This window comes from Xiphophorus couchianus, chromosome 6 (genome assembly GCF_001444195.1).
Source record: "Xiphophorus couchianus chromosome 6, X_couchianus-1.0, whole genome shotgun sequence".
In the NCBI taxonomy this organism is placed as follows: domain Eukaryota; kingdom Metazoa; phylum Chordata; class Actinopteri; order Cyprinodontiformes; family Poeciliidae; genus Xiphophorus; species Xiphophorus couchianus.
In genome coordinates this window covers 16,108,216-16,128,530 of record NC_040233.1, presented here as the reverse complement: position 1 = coordinate 16,128,530, position 20,315 = coordinate 16,108,216, and the positions used below count along the sequence as shown (strand labels likewise).

Below are 20,315 nucleotides of genomic sequence, written 5' to 3'. Positions count from 1 at the left end.
AATGTAGAGCAGAGTCGAGCAAAGGCGAGCAGTGGAGAACAGATGAACCAATAAAAATAAAATTAATTAAAACCAGAGAGGTTAAATGCTTAGGGGTGAGTGGAGATAGACATAAAATGCAAGTGTGATAAAAAGATAATTATTAACAGCTGTGGAACTGACAGCAGAGAGATGAATAATAACACAAATGAAGCTTGAACTACTAAACACTACAAACCATAGGAGAAAAGACTTGATATAACCTAAGAGTCATAGATGTAATTGCCCAAAGAACAGAACACAAGAATAACTAAAAACTAAACAAACGAATGAACTACTATGGGAAAACCTTAATGACAATAATATTATTGTCATTTTTATTCTAACAATAATAACACCTGAGTAATTAAAGAGCATCACAAAATAAAATCAATTCTCAAACACCTTTACTTTGACATATTCTGCATCATCCATTGTTTTAGTCTGTTGGTCTGTCCCTCTGTGTATTTCCTTGCCATGCACTGCGTGCAGCAAACTGTAGGTGCTTGGATTCAGTGTGGCACGTGATCCTTCGAAAGACAACCTTCCGTATGATGGAGGACACTTAAACTGGACACAAAGACACATGCGCAAACACACGTACACACTCAGATTATCTGAATTATCTAAAGCTTTAAGAGGATTTCTGAAAAGTGGGTGTTGTACTTGAATCTCATGTGCCTGATGGCTATTGATCTACTGAAAGCTTACAAACAGAAACGTGTGCAACAAGTGCAGGTACTTCTTGCAATCACAAACAAGTTTCTTACTTCTTTTTGTTTAGGCGTCTAATGTTGTCATTTGCTATATTAGGCTACATACATACATGTACACTCAAGTTAAATCAAAAACTCTGAAATAAAAAAAACTGTCTTTGTTTGCAGAAATGTATGTGATCAGAGATACTACCACTTCATTAACAACCTTGGTGTATATTCATCTAGGTATGGTGATGCTTTCTCACTTGACAGTTTGCTGACTACAAGCTGTGGCTCGTCAGCCTGCACTCCTGAGGAATTCAATCAACACCCTGCAGCACCCTGCCTCTTATATATATATGTATATGTATATACAGTATATATATATATATATATATATATATATATATATATATATATATATAGATACGGTAGATGTGTGTAGAGTTTTTGTGTTTATTTTGTTGAAATCAGTTTTCACTTTTTTGGGGTAATTTTGTTTGAAAAAAGCCAAATTTTGTTGATTTTTCTTTTTTTTGTAAAAAAAAAAAGAAATATAAAAAGTAAATTATCTAATTGACACTGTATATACCGTAAAAGGATTTCCCACTTAACATTCAATACATTTCTGTAAGTATATGCAATGCTTATTCCCTGTGCTGGCACATTCTTTTTCCCTTTTTTTTTTTTTTACCCATAATTCCTATGAGACCTCTCTCATGTGTGGATTATTTGTTCTTTAATTCCTTTGTATGTGTGGATTACTTGGGCTGCTGCTGACATCTGGTAAAAATTAAATTTCAAAAGTGTTACAAAGAGAGAATTTAACTGTAGATATTTTTCCAAGCTTTGTTTTCTGCCAGAATCAGAATCGAAATGTAACCCATTGTATGATTCTCTCAGGAAATAGTTGGATACTAGTCGAGATTTAAAGAAAAACAGCGACAATTTGTCTGTCATTTAATGTAATTATAATATTACTAGTTAAAATAAGATTAGGGAATTCATCTAAGTGGGTGCATTTTTTTTCCAACTGAATTGTGTTTGATTGCTTTATTTTATTTGGATAGCCACCATAATGTTACACAAAGAAGCCTATCAACAGGTTACATTGTATGCTTCTTCAGGGGTAATAAAACTTATTGATCTGTTGTGACTACTAACATGTTCTGCAGAGGAGACAAATGACTTGATGTGCTAAATGAAGGATATTGTTCCATACTTTCACAACTGAGTCAAGTTTTGATTTGGTAATTATGAGTGGATTTTGTCAGCCATGACTAACGGTCTTCAGGAGATTTCTGCTCAAGGCCAATTGTTGGGTCATTACTTTCAGATTTCAGTGAAAACTACTCAGACTGTTCATTTTCATTGTACTTCCCACATAAATAATAAAAGAGAAATTGATTTACCATTAGGTCGCTATGCAAATGTCTAAAAACATACATGCAAATGCTATGTTGGTATTTCTTCATTGCTGCTATTTCTCTGCAGTCAACACTCTAAAGTGACACCGAAGGGAAAACAAACTTTACTTTATTTTGGCTTAGCACATTGTAATTATAGCTGACATTAGCTAATTTGCAGCTTGTGTTGCTAGTCCCTCCTGGGTATGTCTTGGCTGTTTCATTTGCTGCTGTTGAGCCAGCAGATGAAACAGCCAGTGTGCAGATGTCCTGTGTCTGTGCACTGCTGGGGATTGCTGGTTTCTCAGCTATCATTACAAACAATCTTCTGGGGGGGGGGGGTAACACGTCTAAATATTCTCGTTGATATGTAATCCACATTTTCTTTTCATCTTTTTTCTGTCCCTCTGGAGAAGTAATTTATGTGTGAACTGTTTCCAGACGCTGAACATCCCTGTTCCATGATAATAGGCACTTTTAGACACGGGGTAATTTGTGGCACGTCTTTCTGCTTTTACTATAGAAGAAGGCAAACCCTATTTAGATTGAAAATACATTTTATTCTTAACATATTTATCAACAAAAGTCAAAAATGAGTTTAACCCCTTAGATAAAAAGTGGAAGAAAAACGATACATAATTTTTAAATTATTTTTTTTTTTTGTTGTTTTACTAACAATCAGAAAGGTTTGTCTTGCATTTGTATTCAGTGCCCCAGAGCCAACACTTTGTAGAAAGAGCTTTTTCACTGAAACTTTTGTGGCATGTCTCTACTGGCTTCGCTCAAGTCTTCTGCATCTTCATTTTGCATACAGTTTTTTTTTGTAGCTCTACTTTTCTTTATTTGATGTTTAAATTGGAAGAAAAAGAAGCATATAAGCTATAAGATTCAATTCTGACCTCAAATGAGTAGAGTACCTTTTTCTACATATTTGCTATGGCCTGTACATGTTTGTGAAAAACATTTAATAATAATAACTTGTAAACATTTCTGTTTTGACTTGTAAAAAAGTATTGAAAACCATTTATCCTTCCATTTTCACTGTAATACTTTATATTTAAATATTTCATGACCTCCCATTAAATCTCAATATCTTTTGTGGTTGCAACATGAGAAGTTGGGTTACAAACAGCTTTGTAAGGCACTGTAGGTGAGCTCCAAAAAAAATATACATCTCATGTCAAAGAAAAGAAGATTTCATGAGCTGAGGTTAATATTTAGACATATTGTGATGGAAAAAGATCTGAGACACATGCTTATATTTTCACTTCATATTAGATGTGTAGATAGTTTCTATCTTTTGCTTTCATTTCATTTTTTTCTTTTGTATTGAAAAAGTGAAAGACACAATTAGACATGAAGGCGGAAAAGAAGAAAATAATGTTTTAGAAGCAAAGCATGCAGCAGGAAGCTGGCTTCCTCACTGTCCCTTTTGTCTGGTGCCCTTGGAGTGCAGCTTTGTGCTGTGAACTCCCATAAGACCTCTCTTTGTTCTCAGAAGATAAGGCCTGACAGAGTGTGACCGTCCACTTACACCTGAAGTCACCAAAAGCGTAAAGCATAACAGGTACACACAGAACGATGCTCTATTCCTGCTTAGCCAAAATCAGACCAAGAGGCTCCCCAGCAATACGGCACTCAATCAAACAACAAAATAAGTGTAAAATAGTGACATAAAAATTTATTCTTCCAGAGCATTGGTTGGAATGTTATTGAAGGTGACATAAAAGAGAATTAATATATAGCTGCTTTGTCATTGGGATTCATTTTCTAGATGCAAGTCTCAAAATGTTGAATTATGGATATAGGCAGTGACAGAAAATCAGTAACAGATTAATTACAGCCTGGTTGACAGACTACAAATTATAAGAGCGTGTTATTTCATTTGCATATCACCTTGGTGAGAAGCCCCTGCTGACAGGCGACATACAATAGCATGATTGTCATGTTTATGTGTCAGCTTATTAAGTCCAGGACATCTTTGTAGATAAGACAGAATACCAGTGTGAAGGCAAGGTGTCCTACATCCTGTGTCCCACATCTCAGTGTCTCTCTCACTCTCAGAGGAGGAAATGCTGAGAAGACAGACAGGAGAAAAGGTTGAAACAGAAGATTTAAATCTAACTTGTTTGATGTGACAGAAAGCAAACTGATGATCTGTTTGTTGTCATGATTACTGCTCTTTGATTAAATATTCAATTTTCCCATTTTTTTATTTGAACTAGTCTATGTTGTTATTTATCTTTATACTACTACACTTTTAATGTATATAATGTTCAAACTTTGCAACTAATAGCAATAATTCATGCTATCTATCTATCTATCTATCTATCTATCTATCTATCTATCTATCTATCTATCTATCTGTTTGACGATGCCTAACGATTGAACAAATGATTTTATGTTTATTAGAAAACTTTGACTTATAAATGCGAATAAATTAGGTGAAAACCACTAAACTTGATAAAACTAATCACCATACCTAAAAATGTCTTCCTCTCTCTCTTCCTCTCTCTCTCTTTCTCTCTCTCTCTCTCTCACACACACACATTCTCAAAAGAATCATGCAAGAATGAAACACAACAAAGCATAAATTTCTCAAGCCTAACAACTTCACAACAACATAACAAAAACAATAATAATAATGATTCAAATTGACCACTTTGAAAACAATAAATTACACTAAATATAGTCACAAAAATGTCACAAATCCCTTGCTGTGAATTCTGTCTGTATACCACTTTTTTTTCTTTTTAAAAAAAAATAAAACAGCTTCCTTTTTTGTTTCTCAATTTGGCAGGCAGCCCTAAACTAAACCTCCTTGTTTCTATTTTTCATCCCATCCATTCCCCCCTCGCTCTCTTTGTTTATCTGCCACACTCTATAAACTCACTCCATTTCTGTGCTGGATCAGTGAAAGCTGGGACACAAACAGCTGAGCCAAAGAGACACACAGACAGGGAGAGCTGTCGGGTGGAGGGCGGGGAGAGGGACAGAAGGCGTGCAGGAGTCGCCGTAGCATGGTCGAGTGCTGGACTTTGGCACTGGCCGTCCATCTGTCACTTTCTTCCACCCTCTCTGTGGCACTGACGGGTCGTGGTGATGGCAGCCAGTGACGGATGACTAATCTTCTGCTGGTAATGAATGAGACACCTCCCTCGGAATGCCAAAAACGTTGCATGTGTGGAGGGTCCTGCTGTGAATGGGATGGGATTTCTTATGCAATGCCAGTACCAAGCAAATACATTGATCACTTTCTTGTATGCTGATTCACAAGGTAGGACGAGCACTCAAAGATTAGATTGTCAGGGTTTGTTTTGATGGAAACACGTGATGAGCAGGTGGAATGGAGAAAAGGACACTTTCGTTATGAAAGACGACGATGATGATGCGCTGCTCATTTTGTTTGACTGTCTGCCTCCAGTCAATCCGTCTTGACTCTGTGCGCTGAGTATCTCAGACGTGTCTTGTATTCAGCTCATAATGCGCAGGCGTGATCCTATCAGAGCCCCGCAAAAAAAAAAAAAAAAAAAAGCTGTAACCATCCAGAACTAGACGTCGAGTGTGTTGTTCCTCATGTGGCGCTCAAATGAAAGCTGAGACATCCTTTTTGCTGGTCGACTTAAGAGACTGTATAAGGGGAATGAAGATTTCCTTTCTCCATAAACCTTTTGGACAACACAGTCCTACCTGTGGATAGTACACAGAGCGCGTCTGTCCAGTCCCCGCGATCTGGGACGCTCTGTTTTCCCTAAAGCTTGCTAAGCGCGTCTTCTGTTTTTTTTTTTTACCACCGTTGGCGACTCGGGTGGGATCTGCGGTTCGAACTGAGCCTTGTGCAGGTATTCAGTTTATGAATGGCACTAACATGGAGGAAATACCGTTTCAGAAAGTCAAAACCAGGCGGAAGAGAAGTCACTGTCCACCGGGTGTCCCCCTGACCACCATCGCTTGCGAGGATGAGTTCGACTGCAAGGAGCTGGAGTCTCTCTTCCAAAACTACAACCTGAAACTGGAGCAGACATCCACGCTCAAAGCACTGGCTGTCCTCATCTTCACGTCCGCGACGCTGGCTTTAGTGGAGCTGCTGTCCGGTCCGAGCCTCACCATCTCCAAGGGGTCCCATCCGGTCCACTGTGTCATCTTCCTCTCTCTCTTTATTGTAACTAACGTCAAGTACCTGCAAGTGACTCAGCTCCAGCAGATCGTTAACCTGACACTTCTCTTCAGCTTCACGTTTTCCTTCCTCTGCTGCCCCTTCTCCCTGGGCGCCATGGGACTGGAGCCCCCGACGTCCCCGGAGCAGGGCGTGTGGCAACTCATCCTGGTCACCTTCGTCGCCTACGCGCTCCTGCCTGTGAGGACGCTCCTGGTTGTTGTGTTTGGAGTAATGGTCTCCATCTCCCATCTGATTGTGACTGCCACTTCTGTCACGATGAAAACTCAAAAACTGTGGAGAACGGTGAGCATACGTTCACTCACATTTTGATGTGTGTGTACTTTTTTTTAAATTTATTGTTATGATTGTTTGAAGTATGCTGTTAGTATACTTCATACCAACAGCAGTATCCACAGTAGTTGGTTATAGCCAATCCCGGCCACAGGCACAGTTTGGATGTCAGTTCAGCACCGAGGACAGCTCCCCGTCGGGAGGCCTGATAGGCTTTGTTTAAATCTGACCAAAACAGGTCACAAATAAAACATTACCTGTAATCAGTTCAACTCAACACATAATTTATTGTCAGAATAACTGATGATCAAATAGACATACACATTATGATAAAAAGCACAATTAACTAAGAAATTATATGCGTACATCATAATCTCATGTATTCCTGCAAAACACGAATACTAGTCTATACAAAATAAAATGTATATAAATAGTTATTGGTTTATCAATCAGTAATAATATATATATTTTTTACTTTAAAGTACATGGCTGCCCATGGAATTGAAATACTATTCTTCTCAGGCTTATTCCTGGATTTATCTTAGTTTAACTTGTCATAGTGATATGTTTTAGATATCTTACAGTATATGCATAAAGTTTTGAGAAGTTATACACTTTATCTTGCAGAATAAATATTACTGACATAGTCCTGCTATGTCAAGAGATTAAAAATATTTGATCTGCATCAGTGTATGTCAGAACATAAGGGAATAAGTGCTGTGAACCTGAAGGTAATAACTTGAACTCAGAATAGAGAGGGTGAACACTGATGTGGTAGATTTAGCTTAAAAAACACAAATGAATTATACCAGTCTAAGAGGCTATTTTGATGAGAACATTTTTTACTTTGTCACAGAAACAAAACCCAAGCTTTTGTTTTTGGAGTCCAAAATAAATTTCAATTCAAACACTTTGCCAAAAAATACTCTAATATAAAGAAATAAACGTGATAGGTTGAAATAAGAAGTAGCATTTTGTAAGTATATACCTTCCATTTCATTAAAAGATCAAATGTTTTCTAATATAACATTTGAGAGAGCTTTGAGATTGTCAAACACTTTTCCAAGTTTTAAGTCCAGGCTAGAAAACAGAGGAGACTGGGGCTTGGTGGTTGCAGTGGAATCTGTCCATGAATAAAATAAGTTCTGCTCAGGAATATGAGGAATTTAAAAATCTTAAAGCTCAAATATATGGGCTCTGGTTGAGTATGATACATGGCTTTTATTGATTTTTGATACATGCTTCATCTACTGATGGACTTTTCACGCTTTTTTCCCCATTTACACATATGCATAAGTGAAAGAAAACAAAAGCTGACAGGTGTGCTTTATGTCACAACTAAACCAGTATGTAAACCACTGACAATTTCCCTAGGTATAGGTTTCTGTTCCAAAGGGACTTGGATTTTAATATAGAACTAAGTGACACCCTTCCAAAACCAGAAGTAGGCCAACTTAGAGAGCCACAGTCATGAACCACTTGGACCACATGTATTAGTTGTAGAAAATAGGACAAAGTCATCTCAATCATACCCTGTGCATCTTGGTATTTCTGTTTACGTTCGTGGCTGACTGTCATTTGGTGCTTTGGAGGAAAATCCATCACACCAGTTACAACCTTTCAGGCATATTGGAACATTTAAGTCTTCATGTCACTTATGATATCAGTATTTTACTGTTCTTACAGCAGCTAAGAACTGAGATTCAATCAGCTTTTCACATCATCCGCCATGAGGGCATACTTGAAGAGGAAATTGTTTTTTTCTGTACAGTACCTAAGAGATACCTGTGTAGCGCAGTGAAGGACAGTGATAGCAAAGCAACCACAGATAGCTAATCCATTAAGCTCAGAGATGAGCTGTGTAGCATGACCCTGCACGCCCCAGGTTTGGACCAACCACCCACTATAGGTCTCAGTTATTCAGCCTGTTTCTTTCTGTCAGCAGAGCTCAGCTTGCATCTCAGTTTGTGTCTTATTACTGACATTTGTATGAAATTGAACTAGTTTCCTTTTGTTCAACTTTAGGTCTCAATGCCAAACTTAGATCAACGTAAGCACATATACATATTAACATATTGTTTTATATTTTAAACAGGAAAGACTTGACAAATCAAGTCTTTGTCCTTGATTTTATTACAATGAGAAAATTCTACACTTTTCATAACCTTAATTTCAAGCAGCTTGTTAAAAACAAAAATATTAATTTTATACAAAATATTCATAGGAACAAATTGATTTTTCTAACTTTTGCTAATTGGGCTTTGTTAATGTTTTTTTTACATTGTCAATGATCACTATATTGTTGCTGATATGTTCTACCTCTGCAAAACACAACAAGTGACATAATTCAGATTAAGTCAACCTATTATATCGCAGTTTATTGCTTTTTCATTTATTAAGTTGAAAGGAGAAGTCAGTAGCTAACTGCTGCAAGAATGTCACTTGTAGCCAAATTAACACAACAAATAGGAAGAACACAACAGGGAAGAAAAAATAATACATACATAAATTATTTTATTTATTTCCCATGGCACTTAATTACTGTCAACAGTGAAAGTGTGCTGTGCACACTTTGGAGGTGTGTATTTTGTTCATAAAGTCAGCATCAGCTAGCCCTATTCAGCCAAAAGAAGTTGTGTCCTGAACAAGGTTAAAAGGAGTCACACAGCTGCAGCCTTTGTGGTGATGGATGATCAGAGCAAGGGGTCACCAGTGATTAAATTCCACAAATACATAAAATGAAGAAATAGGCTACATCTATTTTTGACCTTTTGGTAGCATGGGGTCTTCTTCTGTATATTTAAATTTGAAAATAAAAGCAGTGTTGCTTGTTTCAAAAGAAGAAATAATCAGCAAAAAACTATGAGTTGTTTGCAGGGGCGCCACCAGGAATCTTGGGCCCCATTACAAAAAATTTAATTGGGCCCCCCCATGCAGCTGCTGTTACAATTTTTGAGTCTATCTGACCCATCAAAAGCGTCACAATTTTAAAGTCTTGCAACGGCCTTGCTTTCTTTGGTTCAATACTGATACTAGACAATATTTACTGCTCATGAATTTAACATCCAACAGTGTGCATACAGTATACAAGTAGGTTGTTTACATTTTTTCTATTAGTTTTAGCTTACTGAAATGTTTCTCCCCACCAGCAACAGTCATAGGCAACATGCAAAATATACATGAAGCAATCCAGACTTCTCAAAAAATGCTATGTAGTTGCATTTTATTCAAGCTGCAGAATATAACTTTAATAAAGAATATGTTTTCTCCATATTTGTTAAAACTGTCACCATGTCGTGCCAGTTTGTTATGAGACAGATAATCTATGAAAACAATCAATCTCCTCCACCTGCTCCCTGAACTACTATTGCTAGCTAAAGAAATGCAACGTTCCAACCAAAACAACCAATCAGAACCAGGAGGACAGTCTTAGTGCTGTCAATCATCCTCATCCACTCACTGCTAAATGTGCTAATAGTGGAAAAACAACTCGCTCTGTGCTAGCTGCAGCATAGCACAGAGCGAGGGGGAGGAGGATGAGCAGCCATGAGATTGTGATTGACAGCACTAAAACTCTCCTGCCACTGATTAGTTGTTTCTAGATATCACTGGGAGAAAGCAAATGAAATAAATTGTTCACAGATTATCTTTCATGCCATAGTGTCACAACATAATGACAGTTTTAAGAAATATGTAAAATATATATATTTTTATAAAAACTAAATACTGCAGCTTTAATTTCACTCAGGAGAGGACGGGTCAGGAGGGACGTGGGTTAGAGCTGCTGCTGACTGACTCATCTGTTGTTAAGTGTGGTAAAAGGAAAAGGGACAAGTTCAATATATAAATATGTTGATAATTTCTTTCCTTAAATCATTAAATGTTAGTGAAATGGAGGCCAACAGTCTGTAGCTAAGCTAACTATGCTGAATGGTTGATAATCTCACACAGTCTACCCAGCTCTCGGAGAAAAACTGGGTTACAAATTGACACTTTTCTCTCTCTGTCTCTATTTTTTTAAAACCTGACTTTATTATATTTCTCAGCAGTATAGTAACAGCCACAGTCGTTCTTGTCTTCCACTGACTGCTGCTGAACACCGTCAAGCCTTCCAAGCAGGAACGAACCATTTCATTCAGATCCAGGGGGGGTTTGGGGCAAATGTAGATGTGTGCTTTTTGGGAGGGGTAACATTTAATTTTTACTGCTAAAACAATTTTAGAAAACACAGTATTGTTAATTTGTAATTGACAGGGCCCCATTTTTTTTATTTCTACGAACAAAAAAGAAAAAAAAAAGAAAAATTGTGGAGGGCCCACTGTCGGTCAGGGACCCTTGGAATTGTCATAACTTTTCCCCCCTATATGGCGCCCTGGTTGTTTATGCCACACTTATATTTTTATATATTTTCTATATTTTTTATACACATGTGTGTATATATACACATATATATATATATATACATTTGTTTCCCTTATTCACAGCTGGTTGCAAACACGGTGCTGTTCACTAGTGTCAACCTGTCAGGGCTGTTTGTTCGCATCCTGACTGAGCGGGCCCAGAGAAAAGCCTTCCTTCAGGCCCGCAACTGCATTGAAGAACGGCTCCGAATGGAAGACGAGAACGAGAAACAGGTAAATGCATCTGTGCTCTGAGTCAAACCTGGGCTCAAATCAAGATGTACATCATATTTTTCTGTGATTTCTATCTAGAGCTGTTCTTATTCCTGGGAGCACATTTATTCATAGCAATAATGTTTCTGCATTGCATTATATACATGAAAGTGCTTCATATTCTCCCTGCTCCCCCCCCCCTTTTTTTTTTTTTTTTTAACAAACGCATGCACTCAGGAGCGCCTGCTAATGAGTCTGTTGCCCAGGAACGTAGCTATGGAGATGAAAGAGGATTTCCTGAAGCCCCCTGAAAGGATCTTTCACAAAATCTACATCCAGCGTCATGACAATGTCAGGTAGGACCTGATCATGCAGCATCGCTGTTGAACAGCACAGCTGTGCACCAACTAATTCACCACAAGCTGATATTTTTTAAAACATTTTCAACATATTATGAGCTGCCTAGCTTTGGACGCTACCAGAAGTATTCTTGCATGCTATTATTTCATCTTATATGTCTTAGATTGTTATTAACTATGCATAAACTGGCATTGTTAATACTCATCCTCTGAATTTGATTAGATTGATCAGAACATCCTCCTTTATGGTAAAACTTTACCACTGTACTTTTTGGGGGGCAATCAAGCTTTCTATGTAAAATCAACAAAACAATGGAACATTCTACCAGAAGATGTAGAATGTTCTACATCTATTTCTTTAAAAAAATTTCCCTAAATTTTAGAGAAAATTTAGCTCTTTTAGATCCTTTCAAAAGTTTGTTAGATATTACTCAGAGCCACTATCATTGAAAAGAATGTTTTAAAACTAAAGTGTGGTGTTGTGGGTTTAGAGTTGTGTAGAAAACATGCATGCAGTATGCAACCATATTGCTGAATTGTGTCTACTTTGTTTATTTTACTGATCATTCTTTCTTAATTCTTAACTGTTCTTAATCTTTTTCTTATCATGATGTGTCAGGGCATTCTGGATGGAAATTCCTTTTAAGCTGTGCGTCAATTGGTAGCCATCCATCCATCCATTTTCTAACATCCTTGTCCCTTAGAGGGGTTGTCTATCTCCAGCTAACGTTCCGGGTGAGAAGCGGGGTACACCCTGGACCCATTCATTATTACCTGGACAGGTGGCCAGTCTGTCACAGGTCAATTGGTAGAATTTCTACTCAAAATGTACATTCTCCTTTTTAGTACACACATTCTTAATGGTGATTTTTGAAACAATAAATCTGCCTAGATTTTACTAAAGAAATAAAAGTTTCTTTAGCAAGACTCCCACTTTCAAAAGCCTCTAAAATTACAGCACCATCTGCAAAATGATCTGATGTGACAGATGAGAGTCCATTGCAATTATTATTGTTGTTATTTTTCTTCGGCTGCCTAGATGGAAGCAACACTTTAATGCATCAGAAAACCACAATGTTATTCTCTAGAAACATTAACATTGCACCATAATTGGTTCTAACTAATACACAATATTATCTTGGAGTGTTTCAACAGTTTTTTTGTTTAGTGATTTCAAAGTTGCAAATGATCAGCTCCACTTGATTTACTTGTCCAATCTTTTGCCTCTAAATTAATTTCTCAGACCAAATAAAATAAAATAATCTCAAAATGTGCATTCAGTGCAGGACTTTGTTACTTTGTTTGTAACAAAGTCCTTCAGTGCAGGACTTTGTTTCTTATGAGGTTCTGCTGTTCTGTCAATTGTGTTGGACCTTTAACCCTTTGTCAGAAGAAGAGCTAAAAGTAAATTTCTTGCAGGAAGATGCACTTTCTCTATCCTCCTTCCACTTTTTCTCTCTGCTTCTCTGACTTCATTGTCAAATCTGCCCTTTCAGCTCCAGCATTTCATTGTTTTGCTGTGTCTTATCTTCAGCTCTTCCTCCTTCCTTTCTTCTGTGCTCTCAGAGCAGCAGCAGGGAGGCTTGAGGAGGAGAATTTGCTTAGCCCTGGGATTAAGTTGCTACAGGGGATTAAATGCAATGGAGACTAGATTCTTGTTGCATAACTCTCTTGGTATGTGTACGTGTGCTCATGGGTGCTCACGCTGGTTAAATACAGAAAGACCTTGTTGGAGAACAGCTGATTGCTTTTTGCCTTGAACTCCATTGAATGCTTTTAGGGGTGACGTACAAAGGGGAGGACTTGACTGGGGGTGGTCTTTTATTTCTAACTTGATTCTGTTTCTTCCTTTTGTGACAGGAATATTTGAGAGCTTGCTATATATGAACATAAGTGGTAAAATATGTTCCCATTTATATTTAAAAAAGTAAAGTATGCCACATCTAATCATTTGAAAAAAAAATAGTATTTGCCATCCAAAATAGTGCAGCCAATTATGCTTTTTGTCTATCACCTCTAACAAATTAATTTGCTCTAATAAAATGACAACACAAACTAGTTCTAGCCTGTTCTTGTCCTTTGCTCTTTTAAGTAAAGAGATACAGTATGTTCAGGTAGCTTTACTTATCATCATCTAAATTAAAAGGTTTTCATCACTTTTTGTCTTACTGTAACTTTCACATCAAATCTACCATTCATTTCCCCCCACTTTACAAAAGTAATACACCCAAATATAAACTTAATACAGATTAATACATTACCACAATCATATCAAGGTTTGAGTAACTCAGATGCAATTTTTTTTAAAAACAATAAAATAGCATTACATTCACTTCATTGTTTTGTATAAAATAGTTCTTGAAAATAAATTTGCGAAAAACAGTTTACTGCACTGAGTGGGTTTACTTTGAAATGAAATCAAAACAATTAAAAATGAACGATCAGAGTCAGTGACTGGCAGTTCATTAATCATACAAGCCCACTCAAAAAAAAAAAAAAAAAAAAGAGAGCATGTTATATAGTCAAATTTTGTTGCAAACATATTGCGCTTTTATTGACTTGCCGTCAGCACATCCTCTGCCCACACTGTATCTCCAGAGGGGACCATCGAGCGCTAACCCCGAAGCCGGCTCCATGCTCGTATCTTTGACTGTGTGAATAAATTGACATCACATCTGCCAGAGCAGCTACAGTGATGCCTCCTGGAGCAGGAAAGAAGATATTTGCATAATTGGGCAAATAACTCTTCAAATAAGTGCCACTGGAGAGGAAATGATGAATGAATGTGGTTGTGTGTCAATGTGTGTGTTTGGTCGTGGTGGCGGCACAGTTTGTCAGACGATATCAGGTGTGACATTCTAATCACCACAGGATTAATGGACAGGATGAATTTGTGGTTGATTCAGGTTCAGTTTGGCACCATGTAACTGCAAATCATTCAAATCATAATAATGCTTATAGATGAACCTTTGACAGTTAAATCTTGATATATTTTGGCTCCATATACAATTTCAGAATCCCTACTATTCATTCATGTAATCTGATTCTTGCTCTTATTATGTGCCTTACATTTTCTATACCACAGAAACTTAGAATGCAAGAGGAGCAGCCAAGCAAACACATTGCAGTTCTATGCTGGAAGTTGTACTGAATGAGCTCTTGCACTGTCTTACAGGAAGAACTATGAACCTGCTGGGAAAAGGCATCACCTTGACTGTAGCAGGAGTTTCTTTAGAATTCCAATTGGCACTTCAGTGCTACAGTACCACAACATGCAAGTCACATATACAGTATCTCTCATTTTTTTTCACCTCTCTTAAAATATCATAACCCTGTGATATAAAAAAGGCCAAAAAAGGCCAACATTTTCTACAAATGATGTGACATTTGTCCTGTATAGTTTAACTGAAAACTAAGAAAACTTGTTAGAAGGAAATATGTGAGCCAACTTTTACAGTAGTATTTTTTCAAAGCACCCTGTGACTCAATTCTAACATCCAGTGTTCTTTGGTAGGAGTCTGTCAGCTCCGACATCTCAACTCAGTGATTTGCTCCATCTATCTTGCAAAAGTTGTCTAGATACACTAGACTCTGAGGATGCCTAATGTCCAAAGCCCTCTTCAAATGGCTTCCAGGGATTATGTGTCAAATATAGTTCAGGCAAGGCTATTCCAATATGTTATTTTTCCTCTCAAGTCATTCTTTTGTTGCTGTTACTGTATTTTTTGACTAAACTCATTTTGATCATGTAGAATGAAATTCAACTCCATGTTCATTTTTCTATCAGACACTTGGCGGACTAGAGTTTAAACTGACTAGTGTTTGGAACTGTTCATGATGCCATCCATCTTGGCAAAAATCAAAGTTCCATCTGAGAAAGGTAATACCAGAATATCACACCACCACCACATTTTATCATGAGTATGGTTTTCTTTTGATGATGTGCACTGTTAATGAGCTAAACAGACCATTAAAATTTTCAGATCAAACATTTGAATTTGGTGTCAATAAACCTATTTATGACAGGTGTTTTTAATACAGTTGCTTGGTCATGGTCGAATTGTTATTTTTCATACAGTGTCAACAACTTTAGTGAGTTCTCTTTAGTCTCAATTTTCTTTTTTGGAGTCGCTTAAAACTGTCAGAATCTCTTCACAAGCGTGACAGATGATGATAGGCATTTTTGCACATTTTCTTATTTCATATTATCTGTTAACTGATTAATGATTCTTTGGCAAAATTTGACTAAAATGTATGCATTCATTTTATAACTAACACTGACACCTTAGTTGCAGCTAATTAATCAGCTAGCCACTAATAGTTTAGTTTTTTTATGCTACTGTTGTGTTCAAAAATATTATGCAATGAAAAACAAATTATTATTCACATATTTTAAAGGCTGTACATTTTTTACCTTATAATCGTCTGGCTTATGAGCAGTTATATTTAACCTAAAATAACATAACTTTTCTTTCAACCATCTGACTTGGGAAAAGGTAAAACTCTTTGGGGACGAAAATCTTTTGGAATTTTAGTTTAAATGTCTCACTCAGAGGGTCTGATAAGACTGAAAATTCAGTCTTATTCTGAATGAGCAGGAAATTGTTTAGTACATTCAAAAAACATTCCAAAAGTGCATAATCTGTGCAAGACATTTCTTTTAATGGACAATGTGATAAATTTACAAAAGAACTGTTTTTTGGGTGAAACATATAAGTTCTATCATTTCAGGGCAGCTTCTGGTAACCGCAGTATGTCTTATTTGTCACATATCATGTCATATTTATAAATGAAATACCATCTTGATTAAGCAACATTAAAATGGATAACTGTTGCAGATGTTGAACAGAGAAATCTGTTTTGAGGACTTTTTCATTGCATTTTATTTTTACCACTAAAAAATGGTTAGTCTTAATCCAGACTAGAAATGAGCTTTGGTGTGATACATATACAGTATATTGTACTTTAGTTAGGGCTGCACAGTGACACAGTAGGTAGCACTGTTGCCTTGCAGCAAGAAGATCCTAGGGTCTTTCTGCATAGAATTTGCATGTTCTCCCTGTGCATGGTGGGTTCTCTCCCGGTACTCCAGCTTCCTCCCACAGTCCAAAACCATGACTGTCAGGTTAATTGGTCTCTCTAAATTCTCCCTAGGTGTGTGTGTGTGTGTGTGTGTGCATGGTTGTTTGTCCTGTCTTTCTCTGGCGACCTGTCCATGGTGTACCCCGCCTCTCGCCTGAAACATTCACTGGAAATAGGAACCAGCACCCCTCCCAACCGCACTAGGGACAAGGGTATAAGAAAGTGAATGGATGGATGGATTTTAGTTCTGTATACACTTAATGCACATGCTTAATATAGAGCTTCTAAAATAAAATAAAAACATACTAAGATTTTGTGATAATTCTGACTTTATTTCATGTTTTAGCCACTGTTTGAAGAGAGAAAAAACTCAAAATGAGATGCTTAGGAAGTTGGAGTATTCCATCTCTTTCTGAGTCAATGACTATATAACTGAAAGCATACAGCTCATCATTTATTACTTTATTTGATAATTGACTGCATCTCAAATAGCTTCCTACTAATTTAAAAGTTGCCTGGAGTTTGTTCAGAATTACGAATCTAAGAAGGATCCCATCAAACGGATTGTTTCTTTCTGTGAGAAGACACTTTGTTTGAATTGCCTCAAGTTCTTTGCTTGTATCTTATACCTTTCCTCTTTTATTTAAAAGTGTGCTCCAAGCAACATACCTGTTTTGATTCCTGCCTGGTGTCTGTTGGTGTCTATGTTGCATACCTACTATAATCACTGGTCCTTGGCTTTTTTTTTTTCTTGCAGCAGGTATCTGTTGTTACTTTGACTACTTCACATAAATCTCACCAAGAAACAACAAAAAATAATATTTGCAACCTATTTTCATTAGAGTCATGAAAAGATTTCTTGCAGATTTCTTCTTTGATTGTGTTTTGTTGTTCCAGATTGTCAAAAACAATTGTGTCAGACACAAATAACCTGAAAAAATGGAAAAAATACATTTTTAAATGAGGATTTAATTAAATCACAAAAAAGGTTTTCCCCCCAAAAACTTGAGTTGACATAAAAATATAATTACTCTCTTTATTAAATTATTATTAACTTTAATTAACTATGCAGTTTTTTGTTCCACTACTTGTAACCAGCCTTGATTATTTTCAGACCTGTGGAATCCATAAATCACTTAAGTACAACCTATTTGGACTGAAAATACAAAGTTGTCAAAGAGAGGCCCTGATCAAAAAGAACGAAGAGATGAGCTGAGAAACAAAGTCAATGACTTATATCAATTTGGAAAGGATTGCAAAACAATTTCTAAGCCTTTGGGACTTTGCCAAGCCACAGCAAGAGCCATTATCCACAAATGGAGAAAAATATTGAACAGTGGTAAAGCTTCCAAGGAGTGGGTGCCTCATAAAAATTACTCCAAGATTGCATCAACAACTTACCCAGCTCAAAAAAAAAAAAAATAGCACTGGTAAATTGGGAGCTTCGCTTTTTGACTCGACTCTCTCTTTACCACATCAGACCAATACAGCGTCCGCTTCACTGCAGATGCTGTACCAACCCGTCTGTTGATCTCCTGCTCCATTTTCCCCTCATTCATGAATAAGATCCTGAGATACTTGGAGCAGGATGTATGTACCTGGAGAAAGCACTGAACTTTTTTCTGGCTGAAGACTATGGCCTCTGATTTGGAGACACCGATCCTCATCCTGGCTTCTTCACACTATGCTGTAAACCGTTCCAGTGAAAACTGTAGATCATGACCAGATGAAGCCAATAAGACCACATCATCCACAAAAATCAGAGACAATCTTAAACCCACTAAAACGGATCCCCTCAACACAATGGCTGTGCCTAGAAATTCTGTCCATAAACATTATGAAAAGAATTGGTGACAAAGAGCAACATTGGTGAAGTCCAACTCTCACCGGAAACAAGCCGGACTTACTGCCGGCAATTCAGGCCAAACTCTGACACCGGTCATACAGGCACTTAACAGCCCATATCAAACGGCCTGGTATCCCATTCTGCTGGAGTTCCCCCAGCCACGTTTCGCTTGGGACACGGTTGAATGCCTTTTCCAGATCCACAAAGCATACTTAGATCAGTTGGACGAATTCCCAAGCAACCTACAGGACCCTGCTGGGGTATAGAGCTGGTCCAGTGTTACACGACCAGGACGAAAACCACACTGCTCTTCCTGAATCCGATGTTTGACTGTCTGATAGGCCCTCGTCTGTAGTACTTCTGAATAGACCTTACCAGGGAGGTGTAAAAGCCTGGTTAGTACACACACTGCGGTCCCTTTTATGAATACGGGGACCACCACCCCAGCCTGCCAGTCCAGGGGAACTGCCCCCGATGTCCATGAAATATTGCAGTCGTGTTAAACAACACAACCCTACAACATCAACACCATAACCTCATTACAGAATTTCAATGACGTTGGCCCAAAGTGTTTACAGAAACATGGTATTTAATACGCTACATTTTTAACAGCCACAGATGGTTGTTTGATAAACTATTTAACACACACTGAATCCACTGCCCCTCATTATGGCGACATCTGTGAGACAACAAAGTGACATTTAGCAGCTCTCTCTCAGAGATCCAGCACTCTGTCATGCTGTGAAATCTCAAGCCCACATGAAGGTAACAGTCGGCAATCAGTACAAGAGCTGCAGACGTGTAAGTTGTTTGGGACAGTTTTATGACTAATCCCCTTCACACCACCAACTATCACACAGTACTCAGGCCCAATCCTTTAGAAACTTTCTCCTCTGCCTTGTTACAAAACATGAGGAATAAATGAGGACAGCACAGTTTTTGGGCCAAGGAACAAATTGGATGTCTTAACTGTTCCAGAATTATCAGCATGTGATTTTGCTCAGACATAAAGATGATTAGATTTTGAGAGCAGCTTGGGTTTTACTTTCTTATGTGTTGCTCTGACATTTATTTCAATGAAACGTGTAATTTAAGAGGATAAAATGAAAAATGTGTCCTCCAGCATATTAAAACAGACTGTTTTAGAGCATCATCCCACATCTGAAGGGAGGTGGATTTGTTTTCTGACATACTGTACCATTATTAATTAAATGGATTTGAATGAATTTAAAAAAAACCCCGTAATGATACATTCAGCTTAAAAAGGAGACAATGGATAATACTTGGTTCAGTAGAAGAAGATGGAACATTTAATTGTACTTTTAAGAAAACGAAGAATCATAATTTTATGAATAGCAAAAGCCTGTTACAAATTGTTTGAGGAAAAATACTGGGATTAATGAATAATAATTCAGTCAAAGGCCCAACATTATTTATAACCCTGAAAAATTTGGATTTAAAAATGCTTTCATAAAACCAAAATGTTTGTATCTAGTTAATAAAACAAATATTATATCAAACTTTAGTCATGCTCTCATCAATGCTAAATGTAAAAAAAGGAGAAATGTTTGATTGTAGTACAGCAATCGACCAATTTTTCTATTTTCTGTTTATCTTTTGTTAGTTCCAGGTTTTGAGTTTTAAAGGTAAAACATGCCATCACCATACAATTAGCATAGTTTTGAAAGTTTTAGGACATTATTCCTTGGTTGAAACCCTTCCTCATCCACAACAGCAGAAAGAATATGTTTAGCTCTAAAACACGCAGTGTGTTAATTATAGAACTTGTCCTGTCTGACTTTTCACTGATGGGATTGTTAAATAAAAGTTATGAAATAAAAAA

At 37.2% G+C, this 20,315-nt stretch overlaps 1 protein-coding gene across 2 annotated transcripts in view; it reads left to right on the top strand.

Moving 5' to 3' along the window:
* The first annotated feature begins 5,654 nt into the window (after positions 1-5,654).
* Positions 5,655-20,315, top strand: part of LOC114146909 (adenylate cyclase type 1-like) — a 40,144-nt gene continuing 25,483 nt past the window's right edge. For both annotated transcript variants that reach the window (XM_028021353.1, XM_028021352.1), the window contains exons 1-3: positions 5,655-6,584; positions 11,057-11,206; positions 11,423-11,541. In XM_028021353.1, the coding sequence (XP_027877154.1) occupies positions 5,976-6,584; positions 11,057-11,206; positions 11,423-11,541 (878 nt within the window). In that variant the 5' untranslated portion in view covers positions 5,655-5,975. The remainder of the gene's footprint in view (positions 6,585-11,056; positions 11,207-11,422; positions 11,542-20,315) is intronic.